A 22,749-nucleotide genomic window follows, 5' to 3' on the forward strand; every position below is an offset into this window, starting at 1 on the left:
AGAGGTTTTGAAGAAATATCGATGTCCTTTGTTCAAGAGTACCGTGGATACTGAGTTATTGATAACTTTCAAGCATGAAGTTGATAGTTAATTTGGGCATTGATGAATGTGGTTTCAGGAGGAAAAGTGGATATGATGCATAAGACCAGCTCTGAAAGTTTTGAATAGTGGAGTAGACGAGGTACCTCCTCATTCTGTTCCTTATGTTCTTAGAAAGTTTTGAGAGTGTGTAGGCTAACAAAGTCCATCGTAGGTGGTGGATGAGAAAAAGAGAGAAGCAGGATCATGTCAAAAGACCGAGATCGAATGCTACAAAGGGGACACTATTCTGTAGGTGGTCATAGAAATTGGATGGTGGAGGTCATGAAAAGATTTGTTATAAATGGAGGTGGAGTTTGACGTTGATACACTGCAAGATGAGAAGCAGGCTTATGCTGATGATGAGTGAGCAAGACTTAAGGATGTGTTCAAGCTAAGTCATCTTCACAACACTCGTGGGCCTGAGCTATAGGGAGAGGTTGGGCAGGAGAATAGATAGTGACAGCACTGAGCCTTTTTCCCAGGGGAGGGGAATAAAGAACTAATGGGCACAGGTTTAAGGTGAGAGGGCAAAGATTAAATAGTAATCTGAGGAGCAACCTTTTTATGCAGAGGGTTGTGATATATGAAACGAGCTGCCAGAAGAAATAGTTGAGGCAGATAGTTTTATTGTTGGTGGTGGTATAAGTGGTAGAGGCTGAAGATGAAAAATAGCTTAAATTAATTTATAATCTCACTGCCCAAAAGGGTAGTGGAAGGATAACTAAATAGTAACTTTGAAAATAGAATAAGAGAATTAAGCGTATATGTAAAAATCGAAATTATAATGGAAAGTAGTGTTTATTTCCTCCCAAATACTATCACTGGCATGATGGATCCTTCTACACCGCAGGATATAGTTGTTGTTCTTATTTAATACTAAAGGTTGGTGGAAAACAATCATCCATTAGGCATGCTGCATTTTCTCACCCTCCCACTTCCACTGCAAAGTATCCATTGCACGTTATATCTGCAACATTAATTCATCATTTAAAATTTTAATTAAAATCTCCTTTTGATGTTCTCTGGCCATTTCTGGACCTGTTTCACTTTAAAGTGTACTCTGCAAGTTGTGTTGGTTGACTGGCATGTTGGAAGCCCTTCTTTTGGTCTTTGTGGAGAATGGTGAACATTTAGTCTGCAAGCACTAATACTGTGTATGGAACAAAGAGCAAGGCTTGGCATAGTTCAGCAATGCACGTCACCGTAGCTTTTATTTATATTGTCAACCACTCTGGTTTCCATCTGTTTGTGGAAGCAACGCTCCAAATACCAGGACAAGTTCATGCCATTCTCTCTGTACTGCTACAACTATCAGACAATACATGGCAAAATAAAAGTGTGTCTTGTATTCATTCTCAAGCATACATTCCCAGCTTGATCTTCCCACTTTACATATGTGATTAAATGTAATGTTTTTACAGCATTGCATGGGTTCTCTGGATATTTTACCCTGTACCATAGACTGTGGAGGCAACCTGCTGCTTGCTTTGTTTCTGCTATAGTAAGCATTCTCTGGTCACAAATCTCAGAAGTCAAGTCGTTGTCAATCTGCTAGCAGAATGGAGTAAGGAGAAAAAGTGTATTGTGCATTTCTTGCTTTAGGCTCTGCCTTTTGCTAATGAACTTGGTAGTGCTCCTGACTTGATTTGATCCTCTGACATGTAACGCGTGTTTCCATAACACAAATTAGATGTATTGTGATTGAGGAGTTAGACAACGTTTCCTTTATGTGGATTTTGTTCGGAAACTAGGGAACCATTTAAAAGTTAGTTTTGAAATTGACAAGCAGACAAAAATATGCTGTTTTGGATTTAAACAGTATAGGGGAGAAAAACCTGTTTACGTCAGTAATCGGACACCATTCTCTGAAAGAGCACAACTGCTACTTTAACCAGGAGTGAGCATTGAAATTGCCATGCAATTATTTCTATTGATCCTTGTGCAATTATACTCTATTAAATAGTGTAATGCACAGCCTTTAGCATTTTTAGCTTGCAGTGACAAAAATGAATGTATTGTTATTGAAAATACCTTTATTTCCTGTGGCCAAAACTCCTTTGTTATTGTAGGTATGTTACAAAACCTACCTGAATCGTCGTTGAGAATCTGTCCCAGCCCCGTGTGTGTGATTTTGGCGCTGTTTAGAGGGGGCGGGTTTAAAACGCGATTTTTACTAGGCTGCTGCAATCGAAAATGTTCAGCCTAGTAAATCATTAATGGAAAATCGCTGAAAGACCCCGTCGCAAAAAGTATTATTAGTTTTTAAGGCCTTGTATAATAGTTATAGTAGTTTAAAAATCACTCTCTAAACCCACGACCTCTCGCAGCCCCAGGGTTTTATAAAGCAAACAATTAAAGGTATGTACCTTATTTTTACATTAAAAGGGGCTTCTTAAGAACCCTGTATATAAAGTTTTCTATAGCGAATAGTTCATTTTGGGCTCTTTATATCCCGCAGTATTTTTCTGGGCATTTGAGGGCACAAATCCACTGCAATGTGAACGTTCTAAACCAGCGCGTTCACAGGAACCCACTAGAAAGCCGATTTAAATTGACTTTAATTTACAGCAATTGAACACTAAATTCCTTCCATTTGGCATATATATTGATGTAAATGAGATTTAAAAATCATGTTTTATTGGGAATTATTTGTGAATATTATTTGGACACTTAGGCTATTTAAAAATGTTAATCATTTATTAAGAAATGGATAGATGTTTAGATCTAGTAATTGAAGTTTGAAATTAGCTACAATTGGGTAACTAACTAATTATATGCTTTAATTTCAGGTCCTCCAAGTAAGATTATTTTATATTTGTTTCAGAATGGTTCAATCTATGATAACTGAACATTTCATTCAGTTCTCTTAATTTTTATGAAGGTTATGGGCTTTTGACTGTCCTCGATCACAGCTTTTTTGTTATGTCCATAGAAAATCAATAGGGAACAAGGTGCTAATTTCCGAGTGTGAAAATGGCCATAACCTTTTTATTACTTGAGATATGAAAGTGAATTAGGTGTCAAATTAAACTTATTGTTATGCTTTATCTGATGGGATAAATTGCAGACTTGATTTTTTTAATCTCAAAATTTAGTAACATTGCTAGTTATTGTAAGCTTAAACTCAGTTTGTCTTCAAAACAATGTTTTCTATAATACAAAGTTTCTTAAGAACGCAATTATCACATTGAAGCAGAACTACCTGTAATACTCTATTTGCTAAGTCAACAATAAACCTTTTTTGTTTAAAAGAAATAACATTTTAAATATTGCCATTTTCTTGCAACACTTTTAGCCCATGTTTTGAGAAATGGGGCGTGTGATAAGATTAGAAGAAATATTAGCAGAATTTTAGAGACTGAAATAGTCCAGTGAACAAATGTGCAGGCCAGAATGTCAAGAACTTCCCACATTTGACTGTTGAACTTGGCTGAGTTACTGGATATACATTGTGGTGAGAGGAAGGGAGAAATGACAAATTGTACTATATATTCCAGGAATGGGAAGGGAAAGATTTTTTGCTCAGTGATCCTTGGGTGAATAATAATCTAGCTACACTTTGGCTCCTACTGAATAGCCTGAGAGTATTCTTCAACCAGGAACTGCCATGAAATCTGGTGCCTAGAGTGAAATATATGAGAATTGTAAGTGCTTATGAATTGCCTTTCCACTTGAATCACTGTCTAAGCAATTAAGAAAGCAAAAGCCAAAGTGCAGGCAAGTCAAAATAGACTGTTGTTGGAGCAGCTACAACTTCACACTGCCATCCATGGGTATCTTCTGGTATTGCAGATAACTGGAATAAAAACATTTAATAGCTATAAATCTAATTCAACTAATCTATGACATTTTCTTTTTTGTGGCCAAGGGATAATAAATTATGCAGTACTTTAAATATCTTTAAATTATATTTTATTTTTTAAACAACAAATTCATATTTTGTCAAACTTTTCATCATAAGTTCATGATGGGGCATTGTGTGAATGATATATTCAAAGGGACATCACTGATTTGCATATCAAATGCACACTAACAACTAAATTCAATGTGTATTTTAAGTAAAATAAACCAGGAGCAACTATGAAATGAAGAAGGGTCTCGACCCGAAACCTCGCCTACTCCTTTTCTCCATCGATGCTGCCTAACCTGCTGAGTTTCTCCAGAATGTTTTGCCCACTTATGACATGAGTGTTGATGTGTTATGAGTTTGTCCATCATTTTGGCCAAAAGGTTTTAGGTTTAATGTTGTCATGTGTGCTGAGGTACAGTGAAAAGCTTTGTTTTACAACCTATACAAACAAACCAGATAATACTATACACAATACTATACATAACTACAATCACTTCAGTCGATAGAGCAAAGGTGCAGAGTACAGAATATACTTCTCAGCATTGTAGCGCATCAGTTCCTAAGACCATGCTCAATGTCTTCAATGGGGTCGAGGTGACTTGGGCAGTACCTAAGCTTATTGAAAGACCACCCAGAAGCCTGATAGTGATAACAGAGGAGAAGAAGGGAGACGGGGGGAGCAGGGAGAAAACAGGAACAGAGAGAAGCAAAATTAGTGAATGCTGATGCTGACTCTAGATCTCTAATTTTACCGGTGGTATCATGCTGCCACAACGAATCTGCTCTGGGTTGGTTCTGGGTTTTCAATTACTAGCCGTTTCGATTCTGCAATACAATGATAGTTGACAGCTTGCTTACTGTCTTGTCAGCTAAAGTGGCATTTTGTTACCAATTTATCTAATGTTGAATAAAGGAGATCATTTCTAAAATTGCTTCTGGAAGTGACAGTCAAAATGGGAAATTTGAAGTATCTGGAGCCGTGAGAGTTTAGAGTGGGAGTCATCTCCAGGAAATCAGAGGCTGACTGTCAAAGCTCCGAATCCCAGCATCAACACATCACGCCTTGCAGCAGTTGCACACAACGCCAGAATTTTATAGTCAAATTTGTTCTGGATATTTGGCGGTTTGGTTACAACAGAGAAAAAGGCCATTCGGTACATCAACTCTGTACTATCTTTATCTAAAGCTGTCCAGCCAGAGCTTCACCAACCACCCCCCTCTCACCTCCATAGTCTAGCTAATTGTATCTTTTACGTACTTAACCACCTCTCTTTTGAACACTACAATTAAATCCACCTCCAATACAACATTTAACCGTGCGTTTTTGGTTCATGTCACTCTTGGTTCTTTTGGCAGCCACCTTCATTTTGTGTTTCCTATTTCTCAACCCATCCGGCAATTGAAATGGATTTTATTCTTTCTACCTCTATATTTTATGAATTTCAATACCTATATGAGATATTTTTGCAACCACCTCTTTTCGAAGGAGAAGAACTACTAAATCCAGAAAACAAATGTTCTTCTTTCGTAGGCACTATCCAATGAGGCCTTCAGTCTGAGAAGCAACCGTCCACAACCACCACCTCTGTCCATCAAGTCAATATTATATGCAATTAGCTAGTTCTCCCTGGATCATATGCGATCTGATCTTCCAGACTAGCCTACCATTGCAGGACATTGGCTTCATGGACTGAAGCATAGACTTTCACAATGTCCACCACCTTGCCTTCATCTGCCCTCTTGCTTATCTCTGTGTAAACCTTCAGCAACAGACTGGTTCCACCAACATTCAGGACAGAACGCCACAGGAGACCCTTCTTCCCTGTGGGTATCAAACTTGGCAACTGCTCCCCCTTCTGTCACGGGGTGGACTGAGACTGATATGTAATTAACATAGGTAAAGGATTTAAATGTTATTATTCTGTATAGATATTTTTCTAAAATTATAATTAAGAATAATATGCTCAAATGCATAAAACACCATGATTTCAGATAAAAATTTAAGAAAAAGGATTAATTTGGGCCGTGGGGTTGAGTGATTAGGTTGGTACGGGTCAGAATGAGAAAGGGCAAGTTAGTTAACTAGGGCGGCACGGTGACGCAGTGGTAGAGTTGCTGCCTTACAGCGCCAGAGACCCGGGTTCAATCCTGACTTCGGTTGTTGTCTGTACAGAGTTTGTATGTTCTCCACGTGACCTGCGTGGGTTTTCTCCGAGATCTTCGGGTTCCTCCCACGCTCCAAAGACGTACAAATTTATAGGTTAATTGGCTTGGTATAAACGTAAATTGTCCCTTGTGTGTGTAGGACCGTGTAAGTGTGTGGGGATCGCTGGTCAGCATGGACCCGTAGGGCTGAAGGGCCTCGTTCCACACTTTATCTCTAAACTAAACTAATAATGGGACAGGGAAGGATGGTGATTGGATTAGGCTGGGATCATGGGTGAGTGATGGGCTGGTTGGAGAGAGGATTATGCCAACAATGAGCATGGGGTAGTTTTGAGAATTAATGGTAGAAAAATGTGCGTTTACCTTGTGCCTGTGGATGACCCAAAATCCTCAACAATAATAAACGTTTACTGTTTTCATGTAGGGGATAGTTTGTATAGAGGAATCTGCATAAACCAGACCCCAACTTGAAAGTCTGATTTTTGTCACAAAACACAAAGTTCCGGAGGAACTCAGTGGGTCAGGCAGCATCTGTGGAGGGAACAGATATGTTTTGAATCGGGACTCTCCTTCAGACTTCAGGTCAGTCTGAAGAAGGATTTCAACCCAAAATGTCTTCTGTCGATTCCCTCCACAGATGCTGCCTGACCCGCTGGGTTCCTCCACATCTTTGTGTTTTGCTCAAGATTCCAGCATCCGCAGTTCATTGTGTCTCCATTCTCTGCTTTTAGTCATGTAGTTTGAGGTACAATTGTTGGTCAGATCATTGGGGAAAGCTTTCCTGTTTCTCCTCCTGTTCACGATGTGACTGTGAATAAGTTGTTTTCAACTTGGAAGGTAGATAGGCACTCGGTTTGATATGTTATCCACACATGGCATTGTCAGCGGTGCAGTAATTCACTAGTGTGTTAGTTTGTTCAGATATCTGGTGTGAGGCTTGAGCCCACAAGGTTCTGACGTAGAGCTGAGGGTGTGGGAGTTCCAACACTTGGGCATGTTGCAGTGTTTTCAAGTGATATGGTATGCAGTCCTCGCTAAACATGCAGATTTAATGGTCAAGGAACCAAATCCTAGAAATGATTATAGATTCTTCTTCCACCTCAAAATGATTCCATTATATAATGGAAACCTAGAGTCAAATGTGGGTCTGTGTATGAACAGACGATTTATCACAACCAGAAGGAATTCCTTCCGTATCTTACTGGTGTGTAACCATAGTGCATCATGACTTGGTAAACAGATCACAGTCAAGATGTCATCATACACCCCACAGTGAAATGAAAATCTTGCTGTTAAGTCCAGCATTTATTACTCTTTCCAAGAGAAAGCGGTGCTTTGCCGTTTTTATTTAAGTTTCAGATCATAAGGGCTCTTGATTCCAGTACACAATGTTAGAGAGAACATTTTGCCTCCCATATACATGGATATGACCCATCATTTGTGTCCTCAAGCAATGGCAACATTGCTAGGACTGTTCTGGGCTATCCATAAAGCACTCGGCATAGTACATTTTAAGATCTATTTGCTTGCCACATTTTTTTTGCAAGATTGAGGACTCTGCTCTTGCCCACCTGATTTACGGGGAACAGTTGTAGAAAAATGAAAATAGTGGAGGGAAAAAAAGGCAGCGAAGAGAGCTCCCTGCTGGCTGAAGTGCCTCAGACTCTGCAGACCATAATGTAATACCCAGAATCACACTCAGCCACAATTCCTGCCTTCATTATGGAGTATTACAGTATCTACTGGACCACAATATCAAAATAAATACCAACTCCAGTGTAGCATTCTAAACTTGTAAACTAAAATGGTTGACATGCCTTATAATCTTTAAACTGAGTCGGGAATGTTTTATAGTCCCAAACCAGAACAATGGAATTCTTACTTGTTCATCTAAATTATGGATGTAAGGACCCAAAAGATGTAAGGATCCAAACAAACTGAAACCCCCTCACCTTCATAAGCTTTCTTTAGAAAATAGAAACCTTCTAGTTGTGCCCTCTAGTCTGACATGTCCACTCTTCTTAAGTATGTATAAAGAGTAGAAGTATCAAAGACTAGGGGGCGTTGCTTTAAGGTGAGAGGGGCAAAATTTAAAGGAGAGGGTCGGTGCAGGTTTTATTTTACAAGGGGAATGGTGGGTGCCTGGAATGCGTTGCCAGGGGTGTTAGAGGCAGATACGATAGTAGTGTCTAACTGGCTTTTAGATAGACACATGGAGGGATATGGATCACATGCATGTAGAGGAGATTAGTTTAACTTGACATATTGTTGAGCAGGGGCACTGGGCCAAAGGAGCCGTTCCTGTGCAGTACAATTGTCCGAATGCAGTACAAATGCCTGAAAGTGTAACTCTCTGAATTCTTCCCTTCTGCAGTTTAATAGTTTGTGCAAAACTAACTTTTGATTTTGTTATCCATTGTAATAAATACAGATTGAACATGGGTATTTTTTTAATATGTTTGCACATGTTCACCAGGCAAAGTCAAAGAATGAATGAAGATTTTTCTTGTGTTTGGAAGTAAATTTAAAATGACACCTTCACTGTGGAGTTACATTGCTGTGCCAATACATTTACTTGGGCTGTTCAGACATTGATGCATGATAAAGTCTTTTTAAATGGTTGCTCTTGAAGTTCACTGGTGCAGCTGGACTAATGACTTATGCATGCATGGCATTGTTTTGTGTCAAGAAGCCAATGGGGAATTAATGAAAATCCAATGGAAGGTCATCTATTTTCCCACTGAAATAGAAAATCAATAAATTGACGCTGACAACATAAAATTTGACTCCCTGAGGTGTTACTTTATATTTCTTCCTTTACATAATGTTCATCTGATCAGCTGCAGATATTTTGTCTTCTCAGGTTTTCGTCCAAACCTCTGGAGTATTTTTAATTTTCCATCTTCAGGATTGCTTTTGTCAGCACTATTCCCCTTTTGGTGTTTAAATGTCAAAACCTTCTCTTGGCTCAGACAGCACCATTTGGATTAATTTCCCTTTTCTTTGATTTTGGCACTGCAATCAGAAATGTTTGACTTAAAGAAGCTGCTGGAATCGTAGAGTGATAGGCCCATTTTATCCATTGCCCATATTGGTATTTTGGAAAAAGCTATTAACTCAGTGCCTGTACTTCTGCAGTGTTTAAAATTTCCAAATATTTATTTAATTCTTTTTTAGAGATTCCTGATAAGACCTTTCATTCACATTTCAAACAGTAAATTATAAATTATTGAGTAAATCAGATTCAGATTATAGATTATTGAGTAAAATGCAAGGCGTTGGAGGAACTCAGCTGGTCAGGCAGCATCCACGGAGGGGATGGATGGGTGACATTCCGGGGCGGGATCCTTCTGACAGACCCACTGTTACCTGATGCCTCCTTGGTCTGTGCAGTGTGGAAATGCATTGTTAAGGAGACCATTCAGCCCTTTATATTCATACCAGCCTGAAAACTCCTGTGCCATTAAATCCCATACTTTATCGTTCAGCTGGTTGTTGGTAGACACAGCAGATTATGTGCTGATCAAGTACTTTTAGAAATGTGGTGAGTATTTCCTCCTTTACAACCATTTGATAAAAAAAATACATCTATTGATGCTCCTGAACACATCATCAGTGATGTAATCTGGGGTCATTGGGTGTTTCGGGTCTTTCAACATCAGACACCCACGCCCAGGCGACCCAGCCGTGGTTGATCAGACCACGACTTGTGTTCAGGTGGCATTCGCTCCTCCCCATGGACCTCCTCTCCTGATCCAGAGCCATCTCGAGGCCTTCTCCGCTGCCTCTTTGGTGTTCTTGATGGCTCTTCTCTCCATTCCGTTGATGTCCAAGTGGACTCAAGGCTTTGTAGAGCGATTGCCCTGCAAAACCTCTGCAGCCAACCTCGATGGGCATACATCTTGCCTTCCAGCCCTGCTTGTGGCAGTTTATGACCAGCTCCTCATACTTATGACCATCCTTATTGACCATCTTCCTCTCGTGGGCCTCCTCCAGACAGGCCTCCCACGGCACTGTCAGTTCAACAAGATGATGTTTATGGTCGCAGCTGAGACCAGGAGGATGTCTGGCCTCAGGGTGGCCGTGGTAATGTACTGTGGGAACTTCAGCTGTTTCACCAGGAATGTCACACCTCACTGAAGTCTGGTGGGTGAAGGGCCTGTCCCACTTGGCCGTCATTTGCTCGCCATTTATGCGACCTCCAAAAATGTGGTCGTCGTGTTGTGACGCACGGGTAGCATGTGGGTAGCGCGGGACGAGCGCATGGAGATGCGTGGAGGAGTGTGGAATTGCACACGGTATCGTGCGGTGCTCCAGGATTTCATGCTGCATGAAATCCTCGCACGCCACCTGCGTGATGTCTCGCGTACGCACGCTGACGCATTGCCGTTGTACGCTGGTGTCCCGACGTCTCACGTGTAGTCGCGTGGTGGCGCATGGTCACGTCACCGTGAGTAACCATGTGTTGCCACGCACCGCAGGGTATTCTAATGATGTCACGTGCACCAGACGGCATGATGACACGTGATTTGCGTGAGACGTCGCGTCGACCTATTTTACATATGATGCATAAATGAGGCGCCAAATGAGGGCCAAGTGGGACAGGGAGGCTACATCTCATATGGATGGTTTCGACGGTGGGAAGGGTTGTATCAGGCTGTCTACCACACTCTACAGCCTCTTGCATTCTTGTGTTGGAATTGCCGTATGATGCCTTTACTTCCTCCAGTGCGTCTGTAGAAATGTGTTTACCTGGTTGGATTAACACTACTGTGTCTATTTCAGTTTTTATTGAACTTTACACCAGCACAAGTAACGTGGACTTAGCTCAGTTACAGATATTCTTGATCAATTTGCAGCTTGGCTGGGATGTTTTATGCAAAGCTAAATTTAACCTGCTGCTGCTCCTGTTATGAATGCAACAAATAACTATAAACCTATTCTGAGCATAATTATAAGATCTATTTTTGTTTCCCCCAAGGGTGCAGGTGGAATTCTACGTGAACGAGAACACCTTCAAGGAGCGACTTAAACTCTTCTTCATCAAAAACCAAAGATCAAGTAAGTTTATACGACCATGATTGTTGCTGGCATCAAACTGACCCGCTTCAGTCTTTATAACAGATGGTATCATCAAACAGAACTTTTACAGAACACTCAGTAATGCAGTGTTGTAACACACCATGCAGAAACAACTAGAAGGACTTCACACGCTGTTAGTTATTTGTGAAAGTGCGACCGCTATATATCGAGCAGAACAAGATCACACAGACAGAACTGAGAGTCTGGAGTGTGTGGCATAGAATGCAGAATGAGTAACAGTCTCCTGAAGGCATTTCTAATTTCTGTTTCTGGAAGTTATTCTTTGTCCTTGCTGTGAGGATGAGATATATGTACATGGTGTGATATCTCATGTTGCACAAATGCAGACACAAAGACACAATAAACTACAGTTATTGGAGCCTTGAGCCAAAAACAAACTCAGCAGGTCGGGCAGCATCTGTGGAGGAAATGGATGGACAACATTTTGAGTCGGGACCTTTCTTCTGGCTGATAGCAAGGGGTGGAGAATGCTGGAATAGAGAGGTGGGGTGGGTAAAGCCTGGCAATGGGGAGGTGGATACAGGCGAGGGTGGGTGATTGGAAGATGGGTGGAGTAAGTGGCAAAGGCTAGATGTGAAATGGAGACAAAAGTTGTCAGATAAGGAAGGAAGAGTAGAGTAATGTGAAGCCTGAATGAGGATGTATATGGGTGAAAGAGGAGAGGGGGGGGAGGAGATAAAAGGAAATATGGGACTGGGATAGGAGGTGGGGAAAGGGAGCAGGATGACGGGGTGGAGGGAGCTGCTGGGAGAAATGTGTGTGGAAGGGGTTGAGGAGCGGCATGGAAAGAGAGTTGGGTTATTGCAGGTTGACTTAACTGATGACTTTACTTCCAGATTTGGTTCTTTCATGCTGTTACTTCATTAGTTAAGTTCCCCCAACTTGAAAGATCTCCATGTTTTGTTTCCTGGAAGAATCTATGGAGTGTTTATACTTTTTGGGGAACTCCATGAGATTAGTAGGAGGAAAATACAAACTGCTGGAGGAACACAATGGAGATTTGGGGTCGAGACATCTGTGTATGCTGCCTCTTATGTCTCCAGATTAATGGGTGGCATTTATTCAACATGAAGGTGGCAATGCAGATGAAATTGGATGAAAAGTTGTTTGGTAAAAATAAGATGCAAATGTTCTTCCTAGAACTATAAAATAGATTTGTTACAGTCTTCCATGTTAGGACAGTCAGGGACAATGCAGGGAGGACTTGAAGAATAGGTAAACAAGCCACGAAAAGTGATGCATTTGGTTACACGTACAGATGTCACAAAGAGATTTTCAACCACTGTGTTACCTTTTTTAGTGGACACTGATCGTAGGCTACCGAACCTTGCTGTAACATTAACTTAACTCAGGACTCCAAGTCAATCTTCTTATAATTCTTTGGGATCCTTTATGTACTAGTAAACATTCAACATGTTGTCAGAGCACCCGCATTGTTGAAATTGGGAGCACTGTTTTTTGGACACTGCACTAAAGTATCAATTTACATGAAAACAGGAAATGCTTGTCACTTGGACAGAGACATGGATAGGAAAAGTTTTGGGTGATATGGGCCAAATGGGACTAGCTTAGATGGGGCATCTTGGTTGGCATGGACGAGATGGGCTGAAGGGCCTGTTCCTGAGCTGTATGGCACTGACTATGCTGGGAAAACTCAAAAAGTCAGACCATATCTGAGAGGAGAGAAATTAAGTTACTTTTCAGGTCGAAGATCCTTCATCTGAAATGTGAAGGAGAGAAAAGAAGCAGCAGAGAAGGTGGGGGTGATAGGGAATATTTTAAATAATTCAACCATTTACATTTTTTGTTTGTTTTTCAATTTGCATAATGTGCTCAATTCGCAGAGTGCACTTGAGCCCCCAACCTTCTGACTCAGAAGGAAGAATGTTAGGAGCTAAGTCAAGGCCAACATTTAAAATCAGTAAGACTGGCAAATATTCTTTCAGAGAACCTTTCTTAAAGACATGATTCAGAATCTGAAACATACCACTTAAAGCACAATTCCATCCTCAGTCAAGGATGTACCAACGTACAAAAGGCCACCAGGTACAGTAGATGAAGTTAGAGGAGATGCACATTTTGTATGATGTATATATAATATCAGTATTAAATGTAGTTTTATGAGAGGAATGTGGAATGGAACATTGGGGGAGAATTATTTATTCGGCTTTTGGATTTAGAATAATTCAAGATGAATTATTTGGAGAATTTGGAGCCCTATGCACCTCAATGTAGTCAGGGAAAAAAAGCTGGATTTATTTTTTTTAAATAACGCACAATCTGGGACAAAACCAGAAAGGGTTTCGCAGCATTTGTGATTTGTCCATGGATATTTTGGTCTGATATGAAATGATTTTGGAATGCATCTAGAAAGGAAAGAAAGATAATGTTCTGCGTTTAGTACTGGATTCTCCTTCAGCTGATGTTCAACCAGCTTTTGCCGGTAGATTTTTTTTGTTTATTGTCAAGCTTTCCCAGTTCTGCCAGAACACACACTCAGATGTTCAGGAATGACTGTAATCAAGACATTTTTAGTTTGGTTTATTTTTTAGTTTAGTTTAGAGATACAGCGTGGAAACAAGCCCTTTCATCCCACCGGGTCCGCGCCGACCAGCGATCCCCGCACATTAACACTATCCTATACCCACTTGGATCAGTTTTTTTTACATTTACCAAGCCAATTAACCTACAAACCTGTACCTCTTTGGAATGTGGGAGGAAACCGAAGATCTGGGAGAAAGCCCACGCAGGTCACGGGGAGAACGTACAAACTCCGTACATCAGCACCCGTAGTCGGGATCGAACCCGGGTCTCCGGTGCTGCATTCGCTCAAAGCAGCAACTCTACCGCTGCGCCACCGTGCCAGGGAGATCAGGAGGTGGGGTATCATCAGGGTGTTCATCATCATCGTTGAAAACATTAACGGGCACGGTGCCTTACAATGCTATGTACGACAGTGATCGCAACTTCTAGTGTGGATGGCCGTTGGCTCGCTCGGAGCTCATCCGCCCTTTGGCAAGTCTTGTTTTTGGTCCTGCTGGGGGTCAACAGCCCCCTCTTCACCTGGCAAAGCAGGTGGGGGAGACGGTTTAGTCGCCGACTATCTGACCATGGAGCAGGTAGCACGGGATTACATGGTATCCGTGGTGGGGGGAACTCCCCCCGACCTGAAGACAGGTTGGGTTTAGGGTTGAAGGTGTAATTGGTTGGGGATATGGGGAATGATGTTGGTGGGTGGGAACAGGAACGGTGCAGTGGGAGATGGTACATACGGGAAGCAACCTCTTGAAGTTACCCAGCCAAGGATCTACTACGAGCAGTGCCATCTGATCTGAGATGCTCCAATGGAAGCCTCAGCAGAGTGTGACCTCGTTTCCGGGGCGATGCTCTGAAGCTGCTGTGATTTGCAATGAGCACGGCCTGACCGGGTTTCCAGTTTGTTTCAATTTGACTTGGAAATAACATTTTAATTAGATCTCCTCGTAATCATTTCTCGGCCTCTATTAATTAGGTCACTTATCGAAGAGAGTTCTAAATAAAGGATGCTTTACTTTTATTTGCAGGCTTAAGAATACGACTCTTTAACTTCTCCTTGAAGGTGCTCACATGCGTTCTGTACATCGTACGAGTTTTGCTGGACCAGCCCGAAGAAGGAATTGGATGGTAAGACACCGAAGCAGCTAAGACCACAACTCATGTACATCCTTAATTAGATGTCTTGCACAACAGCGCCAGTGATTCATTATACTGGCCATTTAGATTTACATTAGTGTATTTAATCTAAGCTAATATTGTGACATTGAATAAACAAACAGCCTATCAAGTATTTTTGGCATTACTTGTGTCTGGCCCACAATTGCAATGTGCTGAATAACAAGAGAATTGTAGCTATTTTCTCAATGCTCAGGGCTTTGACCGTATATTTTGGGCTCTGCACAGTGCAATTACTGTATGCTCGGTAATCTGGAGATCGAGACTTTTCACCAATGGGGGTTTAAAGCATAGATTTACTAATCCCTCAATTTAAAACAATGAAAAATATATTTTATAGGGATACATGAAAGTTATAGCGTGCGAAAAAGGCCATTCAGCCCATTCAACTTAATGCTGCACACATGCCTCAACTTCATTTCATCTCAAATGTAAATTGGTTTCAAGTATATTTGTATGCATTTATTTTCTTCAAAACCTGATGTCATCTCACTGTTGTCAATATTTCCTGCGTCTGTGTTAATAATCGAAATTGCCTGTTTAAATGTTCACACTATAATTAATACCTTCTTCCTCAGAGCAGTGGCATTGTTCCCTGTGCTTTACACCTCACAGCTCCTTGACCTCCACGCCATGTTCTAATCTCCTCTACTATTCAACCACTGTTTAATTATTTAATGATAAAATAAAATATCAGCAGAATAGAATGTGGGATTATCTACACTTACTGCTCTCTGTCCAGAAGTCTACACTCATTATTGGCTCCTAATATGAAACTCCATAGAAAATCAGAATGTAAGCAGATTGAGAGTGTACCTTCTAGCGTAACACGACATTGATATCTATTGCACATTTGGCTTTGTGACGCCAAGGGATACACAAGTACTTAAAGGATGATTTTGATTGTACTTAAAATGTGTGCTTGGAAAATGAATAACTATGGAAACACAGTTTCTGGCCCTGCAGTCCTTGGAGGGGCAGTTCAACTTCAGGAGTGTCCAGTGGAGGAATCTATCCTAATGACACGCCTCAAGAATTTCCTCCTAGCTGTTTCCAAGATGACATCAAGCCGATCTATTAAAAATGGGTTATTGACTTCCTTAAGGCATGGAGGGAGGGATTCCAGAGGAATGTCGGCCGAGGTGTTCTGCAGAATCCTGTCATTGGTTTTGAGGCTAAAAAGATGTTCTATCTTTTTAAAAATAAAGGACACTATTGAATCCATACTATTGTCCAATCTGCCACAGCCTGAGAAAATTAGAAGGGTTCAATAACCTACAATTAAACAATAAACCACTTGATAGTCACGATGAACCACAAAGTGCTGGAGTCAGTCAGCAGGACGAGCAAAATCTCTGGAGGATGTGGACAGGCAACATTTTGAGTCAGGACAGTTCTTCAGACTCTAGTCAGGATATGTGTTTATTTAATTTAATTTTTTTTTTTTTAATTTCAAAATAGACATTCATTAAGAATTCAATTCCTGAACCATCCATTCATTAAGAATTCATCCAATCTTGACTTAATAAGTGTTAGTTTTTATTGTCCAAGTGGTCTATTTGTGCTCCCACAAATACCTATCAGAAACAGGAAGTGAAAAGTATATGTGCAAAACATTCCTATTGGACAGTTCAGGAGTATTTGAGGCTTTTGATTTTGTGGGCCATTTATGTATACATAGAGGAATCCTCACACTGCAATCTTCAAGATCACATCTAAATTTCAATTCTCCTTTGTCCCTCTTCATTTACTTAACTTGCCATCTCATATTTGTCTAAAATGTATCCACCATGTTGCAACAACACCACATACAGCCATTCAAAAAGATCAAACCTTTGAAACATAAACAGAACAAAATTCCAACAGAAATTTAAGCTGATGGGCTCAGATAGATAAGGAAGCAAAAATAATATTGTAATGCATATTGGATATGTAGGAGGGTATAATTCTAGTTTGTACATTCTATATTAATACGTGTACAATAAAGAGTTTAATAAGTGTAGGGCTTCACCATAAGTGAAGTTCAAATAAACATAAAAAGACACAAGGTGCTGAAGTAATTCAACGGGTCAGGCAGCAGAACATGGATTGGTGACGTTTTGGGTCGGGGCCCTTCTTCAGACTGGTTGTGATGGGGGTGAGGAAGGAGAAAGCTGGAATAGAGGAGACGCAAGGCAAAGCCTGGTGAGTGTTAGGTGGATACAGATGAGGGAGGCCTTTGATAGGCAGATGGTTGGACACAGGTCATGCATGAAAAGCCAAAAGGTGTGAGATAAGGATGGATGCGGTGTGAATTGTGAAGCCAGAGGAAGGAATGCAGGTGGAACGAGAGGGGGAAATGTAGAAATGAGTGCAAGTTCAGGTGGGGCACGGGGAAGAGAAAGGAAATTTAAAAAATTGAGTGAGGGGGTAATTTGTAGGTCAGTTAATTAAAATTGGAGAATTAATTGTCCGTACCATTAGGTTAAAAACTACCCGAGCAGAATATGAGGTGCTGTTCCTCTACTTTGCATGTGTTCTCACTCTGGCAATGGAGAAGGGCAGAATGATCAGTATGGGAAACGGAAAACGGAAGATAAAATGGTTAGCAACCAAGAAATCCAGCAGGCCTTGGTGGAGTGAGTCCAAGCGTGAAATGTTCAGTCCATCAAGACCGGCCAGATCTCTTGAATAGTTCAATGTTCAATAGCCCACAGATTCATACAGCAACTGGGGCAGACTTTAAAGCATTTCTGAATCGAAGCTAAGGCCAACTTGAGCCTCCTCCTTGCTAAGCCATACCACACACTCTCCCATCTTCTCATTTAACCTACTCTCTGATTGTTGTTCTGTCACTAACGTACCTCACAACCTTTTTACCAACCTATTATTGTTTGATGGCCTGACTATTGTGCAGTCTGGATGCAAGCCCAATATCAACCCAAGATGAATTTCAGCTTTCCCCATCTCAGCATTGCCCCTTCTAAGTGCTGCAGAAAACTCCCCTGTTTCCTTTAGCAATAAATTGCAATGGCTAAACTCAGTGATCCACAAGCTCAGACCATTTGATTGTATTGCTACCTGTAGCACTTGCATGGGCTGCTGTAACTTGTATGATTTAGAAGACAAGTTCTAAATGAGTTTGGATTATGAGAAGAAAGTCATTCAGCCCTGAGATTACTTCAATTTTTTCCCTCTGTTTCAATGCTAAGATTGCATCTCCTGGATCGCACGGGTTACAGGCCGTTAAATGAAAAACGAGGAGCGTGTGTTTTGTGATGCACCATTCAAAATCTTCAGGATGTTCCAAAATACTTTATGACCATTTCAATTTTCAGGATTTGGACACTATTGGCAGGCAGATTTTATTGCAATATATCCAATTGATCATGAGCTGCCTTGTTAAAGCATAGTATTGTTAGGTTCTGCTAGACACTTTAATGATTAGGACCCTACAATGATAGAAGACCAGATATATGTTTCAAAATGGAATGATTTGTGACTTGGGGAACCTGGAAGGGGGTGGAGTTCCAATGTTCTTGCTAAACTTGCCCTCTTTGGTTGTAAAAGTCACAGGATTCGGAGGGGCTGTGGAGTAACAAAGTTGAGTAATCTCGGTGCAAGTTAAATAAGGTGCACTTTGCAGCCATTTAGTGTTGATCTTGGAGGCAAGGGGTGTTTAGGTTGGTGGAATGGTTTACAATTCGGGCAAATATTATGTCCTGAATGGTATTCAGCTTTTTGAGAATCACCAAAATCGTAACTCATCTCGTGTCAATGGTTTACAATTCGACCTTCTACCGCTCGCAAATATTATGTGGTATGGCAGCTGCACCATGGGTATTGAGCTTTTTCAGAGGGTAACCAGGACAGCGCCGAGGAAATGGCGCCCTCCCCATCTTGTCACCTCCCCGCTGCCTTAGCAGGGAATATTCAATCTCAAATACTCCCATCCTGCGTTTTACTGTTCGACCTGTGCCTCTGGAAGGCGCTATAGGTGGGATCAAATTTGGTATACAGACTCTGAAGTGCTTTCATTATATCTGCATAGATCAAATCACCAGTGATTGACCTTCCATCTTATATATGTATTGTGTAACGCAGAATTTTGGTATTCCCTTCTGTTTTTTTGTCTGTTTCTTGTTGAGTATTTTGAATCAATTGTTTCAAGTACATGTATAGTGACAATGGCATATCTTAACATTTTACTTGTGTGGTAGTGAGTCAAGACTTATGCTGTTGTTAGTATTAATGTGTCTGGTCCAGTTGAGCTTTTTGTAAGAGTTTGGTGGTGATTAACTTTACAGTGGTAGTCAAGACTTATGCTGTTAGCTCCCTTTTAGAGATGCCCATTTGTGTTGGGAATTTAGTGACCCCAGTGTTACTTGCTGCCTAGAGTCACTTGGCTGCAGTCTCATCATTTTTTTGTATGTTTGTTGCTGCTTCCAGCATTCCCTAGAGTTCACCTCATTGAACAAAACACAGTATCTGGTTTGATAGTAATGGTAGATTCAGGGCTATGCCTGTTCATGAGGTTGGACTGCATGCATTCACTAAAAATGCCCTTGGGGACCTCGACATTAACTCATTGATTCCTCATTTTAAGCTGATGGCTCTGTTCTGGATCTATCTCATTTGAACAATCATAGTTCCACACAACATGATGGTAAGTGTTTCCACAACAAGTCTGCAGTGATCACCATTGCTACAATGGACAGATGCATCTGCCACATGTCGATTTGTGAAGATGAGATCATGTAGGTTTATTCCTCGAGTTAGTTCTCCAACTATCTGCTGTAGATCAAACCTGGCAGCCATCTCATTCAGAACTTGCCCAGATCAGTGAGTGCTGATGCTGCCATTGAAAATCCCAAGGTAGACTACATTCTGTGTCTTTCCCACTTTCAGTGTTTCCCCTGTTCAGCAAGGGGACCAGTTGTGAGAGGATAGGACAGGTAGGTGGTAATCATGAAATTTCCCTGCCTTGGACTTAATCGAATAATCTGGAGTCGATATAGAGGTCTCCAAGGGCTAGTGTCCAGACCCTTAATAATCGTATGTTTTAATAAGATCCCCTCTCATTGTCCTAAATTCCGGAGTATACAACCCCAGCCGCTCAATTCTCTCAGCATTTGACAAACCTGCCATCCCGGGAATTAACCTTGTGAACCTACGCTGCACTCCCTCAATAGCAAGAATGTCCTTCCTCAAATTTGGAGACCAAAACGGCACTCAATACTCCAGGTGTGGTCTCACCAGAACCCTGTACAACTGCAGAAGGACCTCTTTGCTCCTATTCTCGACGACTCTTGTTATAAAGGCCAACATGCCAATTTCCTTTCTTCACTGCCCGCTGTACCTGCATGCTTACTTTCATTGACTGATAAACAAGGATCCCCAGATCCCGTTGTACATACCCTTTTCCCAAGTTGACACCATTTAGATAATAATCTTCCTGTTTTTGCTACCAAAGTGGATAACCTCACATTTATCCACATTAAACTGCATCTGCCATGCATCTGCCCACTCACCCAACCTGTCCAAGTCACCCTGCATTCTCATAGCATCTTCTTCACAGTTCACAGTGCCACCCAGCTTTGTGTCATCTGCAAATTTGCTAATGTTACTTGTAATCCCTTCATCTAAATCATTAATATATAATCCCTTCATCTAAATCATTAATATATTTAAACCTCCTATTTAAACTCCTGTTGTCTCCGTTTAGTTTTCAAGTACTAGTTACTTGTACAGTACCATGGGACATTTGCCTTTGTACTGTATGATGCTTTGTACAAGTATTTTAATCTCACTGCTGCTGCTTTCTGTGTCTATTGATTTTTCTTTCCTCTTAGTTGGGGATGTTCAAAGCAGAATTACACCGCCCGTCCAACATCTAATCTCGTCATCAATTGGTAAGTAATGCTTTGTGATGAAATGTGCATTAATTAGAATTCTGTAGCAGGGAGGTGGAGAAGCCAGATAAGTTGATAAATGAGTTATTGATACATTTCTGATAACAAAATTTTGTTGTTCTTTTCCTCCTTTTGAACAAATTCATAATGCCCAATTTTTTTCATTTGTTACTTTTAACCAAACAGGTGTGATTATAAAGGAAGGAATGCTTTTTAAGGCTTTTTTAACTACAAAAAAAACGCACCAGGAAGGTCTACACTGTGGTATGCTTTTCCATGCATTCAGTGAAGTCTATACTGATCTGATGAATCAGTGTTAAGGCAACTACTGGGTTGTTAAGAGAACTTCCTCTTGTGTGACTCACTGCAAACAGCAAGAGTGCCGACTTATTACAGGGATTGAAACATTGAGTCCTATTAGCTCTACTAAGGAGAGAAGGCACTTTTTCACTTTAAGCAGTATTGATTATTAATGATTCTCTTGTTAAGTCTGAATTATTCCCTTAAAGTAAAATTAAATGGTTTAACAGTGCAAAATTTCTCATCCCAAAATGTATTTTTGTTCACCATACATCAATTAATTAACCACAGGTAAGTTCGGGACCTTTGGTGTCCCTGAACTCCCAGGTGAGTAGAAACACGTGGATTTGTGGTACACTACCCAGAGTTGCCAGTGTAGATGAATGCGTCTACATTTTGCAGTTCCTTTTATAGAATGTTGTTGTACAAGTAGCTCTGGTGCCAGAAGCAGTGAGAGTTTTTTTCACACAGAGAGTGGTGAATCTCTGGAACTCTCTGCCACAGAGGGTAGTTGAGGCCAGTTCATTGGCTATATTTAAGAGGGAGTTAGATGTGGCCCTTGTGGCTAAGGGGATCAGAGGGTATGGAGAGAAGGCAGGTACGGGATACTGAGTTGGATGATCAGCCATGATCATATTGAATGGCGGTGCAGGCTCGAAGGGCCGAATGGCCTACTCCTGCACCTATTTTCTATGTTTCTATGTTTCTATGATCGCCATTTCATTTTCCCAAACTCTCAGGCATCTGATTTATATTTGATCATAAATCTAAACATTATTTCCATCTTTTCTTGTGTGATGGATAAAGTTGTGAGATATTTGATAGATTTTCAGCTTTAATCTTACTGTTGGTGAATAGTAAGATTAGAGACTTTATCTAGAGCTTCAAGTTTATAGTTCCTTGAAAGTGGCAACCTAAATAGGTAGACTAATGAAGAAGGCAAATGACACACTCGCCTTCATAGGTCAGAGCATAGAATGCAAATGTTGGGGCATTATGTTGTACCTTTAGACTGTCCGTGGACTAGTGTATGATGTTCTGGTCACCACACAATAGGAAGGCCGCTGATGTGCTGGAGAGAATGAAGCAGAGATTTATCAGGTTGCTGCCTGGATTGGAGGACTTTAGTTATGGGGAGATGGATAGACTGGGCTTGTTTTCCCTGGACTGGAGGAGGCTGATGGGTGGCCTGACAGAGGTACATAGAATTATTAGAAGCCTACATAGGAAAGGCAGTAGGGATCTTTTTTCCCCATGGCAGAGATATCATAAACAAGTGGACACAGGTTTAAGGTGAGAGGAAAGATTTTAAAAGTGTATTTGAGGGGAAAGTATTTTTACACAGAGGGTGTGTGATGTCTGGTACTAGTTCTGGTAGGAGGTGGTGGATTCAGATATAATCATTATATACTATATTAATGAGACATTTAGACAAGCAAAAGCAAAGGATACGGAACTAATGTGGGGAAATGGGAATCGCATAAATGGGCAAAAGGGACAGCATGGGTGTGAGGGCCGATGGGCTTGTTTCTATGCTGTACAATTCAATGACTCTAGATATGCGTTATCTCCACTGAATTAGCCGGGTTTTAATGTTGTAAGGAAATGAAATCTACAGTTGGAATAGAAATATAGAAAATAGGTACA

At 40.9% G+C, this 22,749-nt stretch overlaps 1 protein-coding gene across 7 annotated transcripts in view; it reads left to right on the forward strand.

Moving 5' to 3' along the window:
• kcnt1b (potassium sodium-activated channel subfamily T member 1b) overlaps nt 1-22,749 on the forward strand; it is a 266,028-nt gene that overhangs the window by 133,214 nt on the left and 110,065 nt on the right. For all 7 annotated transcript variants that reach the window (XM_055660124.1, XM_055660122.1, XM_055660118.1 and 4 more), the window contains 3 exons: nt 11,079-11,158; nt 14,764-14,863; nt 20,743-20,802. In XM_055660124.1, coding sequence (XP_055516099.1) covers nt 11,079-11,158; nt 14,764-14,863; nt 20,743-20,802 — 240 coding nt within the window. The remainder of the gene's footprint in view (nt 1-11,078; nt 11,159-14,763; nt 14,864-20,742; nt 20,803-22,749) is intronic.

This window comes from Leucoraja erinacea, chromosome 31 (assembly GCF_028641065.1).
Source record: "Leucoraja erinacea ecotype New England chromosome 31, Leri_hhj_1, whole genome shotgun sequence".
Lineage (NCBI taxonomy): Eukaryota > Metazoa > Chordata > Chondrichthyes > Rajiformes > Rajidae > Leucoraja > Leucoraja erinaceus.